The 9,807-nt window shown below is 32.3% G+C and overlaps 1 protein-coding gene across 2 annotated transcripts in view; it reads right to left on the bottom strand.

The window, feature by feature from the left end:
* The window catches only part of LOC135205493 (uncharacterized), a 222,042-nt gene that overhangs the window by 588 nt on the left and 211,647 nt on the right, over positions 1-9,807 (bottom strand). For both annotated transcript variants that reach the window (XM_064236210.1, XM_064236211.1), the window contains 6 exons: positions 9,100-9,341; positions 7,211-7,395; positions 6,114-6,350; positions 5,154-5,323; positions 3,610-3,775; positions 1,891-2,031 (listed from right to left, as the gene is read on the bottom strand). In XM_064236210.1, coding sequence (XP_064092280.1) covers positions 1,939-2,031; positions 3,610-3,775; positions 5,154-5,323; positions 6,114-6,350; positions 7,211-7,395; positions 9,100-9,341 — 1,093 coding nt within the window. In that variant the 3' untranslated portion in view covers positions 1,891-1,938. The remainder of the gene's footprint in view (positions 1-1,890; positions 2,032-3,609; positions 3,776-5,153; positions 5,324-6,113; positions 6,351-7,210; positions 7,396-9,099; positions 9,342-9,807) is intronic.

Here is a 9,807-nt window from a genome sequence, read left to right as displayed (position 1 = left end):
TGACTTGTAGGTTTAGTTGATAAAAATGAATTTTCAAGGGCTGCAGTTTATGAAAATTGCACTGCTGACACTAAGCAATTACCCTAAGCAAAGCACTAACTGACATCAATGCAATCTGTGGCCAATACAGACCATGTGGTTTTTATGATATTTTTTTTATATCTTTGCAATGCCTTGCATTAACAGAACCTACCGAAACTAAACCTTCTGGTTTTATCTTCAACACGATTTCTATGGTTTTCTCTGTCATTTTCATGACAGTATTCAGCATGTCACACTAGATGAAGAAGGCACTAATGGCGATGGAGACTGAAGATTTATTGAGAATCAGACTTAGTAATTAAACACCCAGTCTTAACTAACGTTGCTGTAGCCACAGACATGTTACTTTTAGCAGAAAAGTAAAACGAAGTTTAATTTCCCTGACGTTACAAAACTGAATTTATGTACAGAAGTGTGCTTCGTGAAAGTGTTTTTTAACATAAATGAGTGATAATTCCAAAGCATTCTAGATTTGCACCTGATATTTTCAAGATAAAAACATGAAGTAATTAAAACTCTAAAAGTTCTCGAACCTGAGACTGGATGTGAGGAAAATCAATAAATTGTGAAAGTTGTAACTTTTTGTAAAATCAATTCCTATGAAATTACAATATTTCTGTTTTTCTTATATGAAGAATTAAGCTTCCCGTTTTCTTTACATTAAAAAATCAAACTTCCCGTTTTCTTAATATGCAGAAAAATCATGCTTCCAATTTTCTTTAAATGAAGAATCAAGCTTCCCGTTTTTTATTTGCAGAATCAAGTATCCAGCTTTCTCTATATGCAGAGTCAAGCTTCCTATTTTCTTTATGTTCAGAATTAAGCTTCCCGTTTCCTTTATATGCAAAAACAGCTTAAAGTTTTCTTTATTTGCAGAATTAAGCTTCCCGTTTTCTTTACATGCAGAATCGAGCTTCCCATTTTCTTTGTGTAAATTCAAGCTTCCCGTTTTCGTTACGTGTAAAATCAAGCTTTCCGTTTTCTTTATATGCAAAAACAGCTTAAAGTTTTCTTTATTTGCAGAATTAAGCTTCCCGTTTTCTTTACATGCAGAATCAGGCTTCCCATTTTCTTTGTGTAAATTCAAGCTTCCCGTTTTCGTTATGTGTAAAATCAAGCTTTCCGTTTTCTTTACATGCTGAATTAAGCTTCCCGTTCTTTTTACAAAAAAAGTTATTAACGGTGAATATTCTGTAATAGAGGAGCCATTTCACTAAAGATAATATTCCCTTGGAGGTAATGTAACCCTGCCTCTCCAAAAATGGCTGCAAATGTGCACATTATGCTACCAAATGGTAAGAGCCCTCATCCTTTTGCTCACGTTATTGCATATTTAACAGTTACTGTTATGGCTCGGTGCTAGAATGTCTGAAGAGTCGAAAAGTAGAAGTAGAAATAAGAACTTTATAGATTATTCCATGGACATATGTTAATACAATAAGTATATGAAAAGGCGAGATTATCATAAAACCCCAAACATAAGAGATTCATTATAGATTCAGCAACAATGGGACTAATTTTTGAAGTGGTCAAAACGACTACCTTTCATTTCCTTTAGACAAAATAAGCCCCGTGTCCAGATTTCGTACGCAATTCTTTCAACCTTGTAAGACAAAGCTTATTATGTTATTAAATCGTTTATTTCACATCATATTTTCCATGTTCCACTTGGAAAGAATCACGTCAACAATTATGCCATTATTAACATGCATCAACAATTATACTACAATTAATATAGCTATTACACATACTAAGGTATATCTCCCTAAGTCCCAACGCAATTATGAGTACATTCAGAGACATTTTGCTATTTTTTTTTCATATCAACAGGTTGACCGTCTTCCTCACCTTAATACCTGGAGCATGGAGCGGTTTTCTAGCTGCATCGATACCGTATCATTTCAAAGACCAAACCAGTAGGGCAACGCCAAACCCAATGCCCAGGAGTAGGAATGCCCCTTGCAAATGCTCCATGGTGAGGGCACGATTCTGTCACATGAAAAATGTCAATATCACTTTTGGAAGTAGAACAGAATAGACTAAAAAAAAAATTTAGGCCAAAGGCTAAGCTCTGGGACCTATAAACTGAAAGGTTTGAAAGGTGACACTGGATGAAAACTTCCCAGTTGCACTATGACAAAACTGTCAGAAGTTGTAAAAGTAAGCTAGGAGGGGAATATGAACGGAGGTACCCGAAAAGGAATGAAAGGGGATGCAGTTATGGGTCGAGGGAACGCTGCAACGCACCTACAGTGCACGGGGACATTGCGGTTTGGTATCGCGTGCATTTCTTGCCCGATAGTGTTAATGCTAAACATTTCTACTAGTGTATGGTTAATGTATACTTTGTGCGTGTGAAATTTCATTGCTTAAATCGGTAATTACTTGGATCTAATCAATATAAAGAAAATAACTTAAACTGATAATTACTTGGACCTAATCAATATAAAAAAATTAATTAACTTAAACTTGGAGCTGATGAATTAAAAAAAATTACCTTTATCTGATAATTACTCTGAACTAAACAATATAATATTAACTCAAACTGATAACTGCTTGGATCTGATCAATATAAAAAAATTAACAAACTGGTAATTGCTTGGATCTAATCAATATAAAGAAATTAACTTAAACTGATAATTGCTTGGATCTAATCAATATAAAAAAATAACTCAAACTGATAATTGCTTGGTAATAATCAACATAAAAAAATTTAGTCAAACTGATAATTGCTTGGATCTGATCAATATATTAACTTAAACTGATAATTACTTGGATCTGATCAATCTAAAAAATTAACTTTATAATTGCTTGGATCTAATCAATATAAAAAATAACTTAAAAGTGATAATTACTTGGCTCTAATCAGTATAAAAAATTGGAACTTAAACTGATAATTACAAGGATCTAATCAATATAAAAACATTAACTTTATAATTGCTTGGATCTGATCAATATAAAAAATGAACTTAAACTGATACTTGGAAAACTGATAATTGCTTGGATCTAATCAATATAAAAAAATTAAATCAAACTGGTAATTGCTTGGATCTGATCAATATGAAAAATTATCTTAAACTGATCATTGCTTGGATCTAATCAAAATAAAAAAAAATAAGTTAAACTGATAATTACTTGTATATAATAAATATAAAATATTATCTTACACTGATAACTGCCTGGCTCTAATTAATACAAAAAAATTAACAGACTGATAATTGCCTGGATCTAATCAATAGAAAAAAATCAATTCAAACTCGTAATTACTTGGATCTAATCCATATAAAAAAGTAACATAAATGACAGTGGAATCCTTCATTTATGAAAGACGAATTGGAACCAGTACAATTTGGACCGAAACCAATTCTGTTACATATGACAACATATGAGCATCACCTTTTTTTTAAAACTGTTCTCTCTGTGCAGGCTGATTTCCCATAGGAGCTTTCTCGGGTTTATAGTCTGTTGACACCTCGATCCATGAGAAAGAAAGGATGACCCAAAGATGGGAAGAAAGGAAAGAAAGGAAGACGTCAAAAAATGAATTACAAAGTCGGATTCTCTCACCTGACCCCGTACTGCAGAAGCGGCAGTGCTCTGCAATTTCTTGGTGGTCTTCCTCACCTCAACAGCAATCTTTGTCACAATTTCCCGGAGCCAAATTTTCGTCAGACCTGCCTCCACCAGGCGGCGCTGTAGTTTGTCTATAGGTGCCCTTAGAGGAGACCCCTTCCTGTACAATCAAAGGAGATTTGATGATTGTTTCTGGGGGGACAATTGGGCAGCTGAACATCTAATCCATACAATGACCATACTTTGAATATCTAATAATGCAATGGAGTAAAAAAAAAATTTTATTTTAGTTTACTTTTAAATGTTATTACTCTAAATACAGAGCTGTTATTATTCTAATTATTATTATTATTATTATTATTATTGTTATTATTATTTTATATTAATATTAATCATTATAATAATAATAATTAATAATAATAATATAATAATAATAATAATATTAATAATACTAAGGGAAGGAATGGGATACTGCCAGTGGAAATCGTACCCATAATCATAGGAGCACTAGGCACGATCCCAAAGATCCTTGAAAAGGAATCTAGAAAAAACTAGAGGCTGAAGTAGCTCCGTCCTCATGCCAGAAGAGTGTGATCCTAGAAACGGCACACATAGTAAGAAGAGTGATGGACTCCTAAGGAGGCAGGATGCAACCCGGAACCCCACACTATAAATACCACCCAGTCGAATTGGAGGACTGTGATAGAGCAAAAAAAAAAAAAAAAAAAGAAAAAAAAAAATAATAATAATAATAATAATATAATAATAATAATAATAATAATAATAATAATAATAATATTAATTATTATTATTATTATTATTATTATTATTATTATTATTATTATTATTATTATTATTATTATTCAGAAAATAAACTCTATTCATATACAACAAGCCACAGGGCCACTGCCAGGAACTTCAAGTTTCCAAAGAATATGGTGTTCATTTGAAAGAAGTAACAGGAGATAACAGGCGATACATAAAGAAGAAATCAGCTATTAGAAAGAAAAAATACATGAACAAATTAATACGTGAATAGACTGAAACGTAAAAGATATTCTGGGATATCTTTCAAGCTTTTGTATTTTGATGTGAATGTTGCTCAAAGAACCTTATGGTTATCTATACTGCTCTGATTATTCAAGAAAACAGTGCTGCTTGTAGTATAATGTTTGGGTTATCTTCAAGACCTCAGATTATGTAAATTTACAAGTTTTAGCATGTGTTAGTGAATCCTATAATTAAATTATTCAATTGATAGTATTATTACAACTTTTTACGGTGATACATAAAGAATATTTTTGTGCATATCCCATGAACATAGAGTATACTTAAAAAGCAAAAGTTTCATATCTATACATTTGTCTCATGAATGAATTATGGAAATTAAAAAAAACAAGGTGACTTTACAATGGTACTAAACGAAGCTTTACCGTCATCAACATAAATATTTTAATGACGCCAGAGAATTACATTTCTACACTGTATAAGCCAGAAAAAATGCATTCTTTTCTGAATAAATTTTAAAAAATTAATACCTGAAACCCCAAGTATACCCACACGAAACAGGGTATTTGGAGATACTCGTGTGGATGGGCAGATTCTCGATCTCTATTCTCAGGAGGTCAGTCAGGGCCCAAGAATTTCGAGTGATGTAAGCGTAGTGTCCCGCTAGGACTCTTTCCAAGTGGGCGTCAGCATCTAGGGTCTGTGATTGGGAGTCAAGATATTCAGACTGGTATTTACTGTATAACTGAACGTGAAATCACTACGTCTGTGTCTATATAGAGAATGATCTCTTAAGAAGAGGATTCAGACTGGTATCTTTTATATATGTAAACGTGAAATCACTACACCTGTCTCAAAATTCTGATCAGTATGTTTTTGCAAAATGCATAAACTTTAATATCTTACTTATTTGCGGACTATCATTTGCAAAATAGGATGAACATACTGTTGGAGGCTTAAAAGTATTTAAACTTATCTCACTGTCAACTCTGGAATCCTACAATGCTTCTTTGCATTTGGAAATACGCTTGATTATATTCACGTTCCTTTCTCCTTTATGCGTTATAAAAAAATTAATGTTAGATTAAAAAAAACTGGAAATTTTTCTCTAACAAACCTCAAGAGCAAAACACCAAAACAAAACTAAATAACACGCAGGTCTCAAGAACAGGAGAACTAAATAAAATTTCAAAAGTAAAGGCATCTTCACGCATTTTAAAAAAGCAATATTAGATTTTGAAAAAAGGGCAATTTTTTTTGCAGACCTCAAGAACAGAAGACTAAAATTAAATTAAAAAGCAAACAAAACTTCACACATTTTGAAAGAAGGAATGTTAGTTTCAATAACAAAAAGAGTAAAGAAATTTTTAAAAATAAGCAAAGGCATCTTCACAAATATTAAAAAATGAATGTTAGATTCCAAAGAAAAAAAAAGAAAAAAAAAAGTCAATATTTCTATATAAAAAAGGCAAAGGCATCCTCACACCAACCTGGATCTTAGCAGCGACATTCCTGATGACAGGATTGGGGTTGGTCACCAAATAGATATACGAAGCTCCAGACTCGGACATGTAAATACTCCCCCAGGTCATGTCTTTTCTCTTCCAGAGGTCTTCCATGGAATTGATGGCATCGTACGTCTTGATGACGGTGAGGTAGCTTATCAGGGCTGACTTGTAGGCATTGATGAGGACGAAGCATACCAGACCCCACCACCCTAACAAGAACTGCCAGGAGTATAAATACACAATTTCAAATTGAATTCTAACCTGAGGATATGTCACATATCAATATGGATTTTCACTTTAGAGGTAAACAATGACGATTGTCATTTCTGTGTCATTACCACAGTTCGGGAAATGATATGGTTAGTCTCTTGCTGAACGGGAAATGGCGTAAGGATGAGATAATCTCAAATTAACGGAAGTTTCAATCTTATGAAAAAATTAAACTGCACTGGCGGAAATTCTATGGCTCGCCCGGTCTCAAGAACATTCAAACCTCTGGTATAGGTCTATGTGTATATCTATCCGCCTCTCTCTCTCCTCTCTCTCTCTCTCTCTCTCTCTCTATATATATATATATGTATAATATATATATATATATATATATATATATATATATAATATATATATTATATTATAATATATATATACATTATATATATAATATATATATATATATATATATATATGTATATAATATATTAATATATATATATATACATATATATATATATATATATATATATATATATATATATATATATATATATATATATATATATATATATATATATACTATATATATATAATATATATATATATATATATATATATATATATATATATATATATATATATATTATATATATATATATATATATATATATATATATATATATATATATATATATATATATATATATATATATATATATACACACACACATATATTAAGACTAACTAAGGAGCTGACAACCACTACAGATAAAGCTTCCCAAAAACCCTTAATTAAAGGAGATCACTTTCCCAGACTGCATCGAAATCAGAGCAAAATTCGTCGAAGAATACAAATCAAAACTCACCTGTACGGATACCTGACGGGGAACGAACTCAGGGGGGTCCTCCATTAGCATTCGCAGGATGTAGAACAGTGTATATGAGAGCCCCATTGCCTTCTCCTTGAGGTAGGACGCCCATCCTCGGTCCACGAGCCACACGCCGATGCCGTAAACGAAACCGGAGATGACAATCCCCATCCAAACGGTGTCTTTTTATTTAGAAAAAGAAAAGTTACTCATGTTAAGAATTTCCATCGCTGGGAGGAGGAGTAATACGTAACGATTTTTACTGATAGAGAAAATGGAGCGAAAACTATCAATAAAGTGGTGAATTAGAGTAAAACTTCGGATTTTCTTTTTATGTATAACGTCTTTTGGAAGTAAGGCTCAAGAAAGCGTGTTACCCAGCGGACAAACTCTACGGGGTTTATCAACCCATGTTTCACTACCTTTTTTTCTTTTTTAGTACATTCTTGCACAGATAATAAACTGCTGATAATTTTACAAATGTCTGTCCCTTTATCAAAATATGAACACTGGCCAATTATCGTCCAAGATTAATGAGGAGTAGAAAGGAATTCCAGAAGTCTCAAGAATTAAATCAACTGAAATTATACAGCCACATTATATATATATATATATATATATATGTATATATATATATATATATATATATATTATATATTATATATATATAATATATATAAGACATATACATATCGGATTTCCATATAGTGATTCATATACAAATATCGAGCTACAATGTCCTTTAATATCTAATTCGCTCTACCTCGGAATTAATATATTTTCATATATGCTTAACCGAAGGGGAATTTTTTCTCGATAATAGATTTGCCTGGACCAGGGCGCGAAACCTATGGATCCTTTCAAACCCAGGAACGTCAGTGAAGCGTTACAACACGCATGTATATATAAACAGCAAAAAAACTAAACATAGAACATAGAGTCTTTTCATCATTATCAAAGGCGAATGTGCAATTAAACAACCATATAAGATTTGGTAAAGTAATTCAGCATTAATAAAAATAAAATCCTTCCACTCTGTACTAAATATAAATTTGCAGAACTTAGAACTTATCAGGGTACTAGATAATCAGAAAAATCATCCACTAGATAAATGATATGGTTATAAATTATATTTTTATAAGGTTTTTAACAACTAGATGAATGCTAAGGTTATAATGTGGAGTAGTTTAGCTAAGAGGCTCAAATAGCCAAAGATAAGCATGTTTTCACAATATTGTGAAATTTGCTGTTTATTTTCCTGTATATACCTCTGAACTAAAATTCATTCTCTTTATATCATCAAATTCTTTTACAATATAAAAAAACGGACAGATCAAATATCACAGAGACTAAATTTACCTCTTTATATTATCACATTTATTCATATGTTTTACAATATAAAAAAAAAATAGATAACTCAAATATTACACAGACTCAAATTATTTCCTTATATCATCATATCCTTTGCAAGATCAAAACCACAGAAATCTTAAATATTTCACAGTTCTTCTAAAATACAGCTTTAAAAATTCCGGGTGTCAATTTATCCCCTTAACGTAGGAAAGGAATCTATGTATAAAATCCTGAAGATTTAACCAGATTTAACTAGATTTAATGAGAGCAGTTTAGCTAATAAACTCGTATAGCTGAGGGTGAGTTGTTTTCACAATTATTGTGAAAATTTGCTGTTTCTTATTTTCCTTCCTATGCCATTTACTGAATTTGATTGATATTATCATATTTTTTAAAAGATCTAATAACAGTCTGGTTCAAATATTTCACAATTCCTTCACAAGACACAGCTTTAAAAAATCTCCTAATGTTAACATAGCCTCTTGACGTAGACAAGAAAACTATAAAGAAAATCCTGAAGGTTTGCTACCCACCTCCGAAGGGCGCCACTATAGCCAAAGACCTCGGGAGTGGACCCGGTTCGTGTGTAAGGATCATGAAAGGGTCCTCTATGAAGACTCCTCCTATGTCCATCCCCAGCAACCTCGCGGGCAGAGGAGTCAGCAGGAAGGAGAAGTCGGCCTTTTCGTACTGCAGGGTCCCCACGATCCCGGAGAAATTCCCGTGCTCGTCGGGAACCCCCCACTCGCCGTCCCAAGGCTCGCGGACTTCGAAACTGGAAGGATGGATTGGAGGGATTCATTTTGAGGATACGCAAGCACATACACATACCCTCTCTCTCTCTCAACATACATAAAAGACACACACACACATATATATGTATGTATGTATGTATGTATGTATATATATATATATATATATATATATATCTATATAATATATATATACACTTTTCTTATGAACATCCAGTATATCATGCATACACATGCATACTTGTATCAGACGTTACACACATATATAAATATAAGATGAAGGAAAATACAGATAGAGGTAAAGGGAAATAAAGAAAAAAATAAAGGGAGATACAGAGGGTAAGGGAAAAAAAATGGTAAGGGTAAAGGGAAATAAAGAAAAAAAGGTAAAGGGAAATAAAGAAAATAAAGGTAAAGGGAATACAGCAAGATGTAATTGGAAATACAGAGAGGTAAAGGCAGATACTATAGAAAGAGGTAAATGGTAAT

Source organism: Macrobrachium nipponense, chromosome 24, assembly GCF_015104395.2.
Source record: "Macrobrachium nipponense isolate FS-2020 chromosome 24, ASM1510439v2, whole genome shotgun sequence".
Classification (NCBI taxonomy): Eukaryota; Metazoa; Arthropoda; class Malacostraca; order Decapoda; family Palaemonidae; genus Macrobrachium; species Macrobrachium nipponense.
The sequence above is the reverse complement of the archived record's forward strand: the minus strand, read 5'-3'. Positions and strand labels throughout refer to the sequence as shown.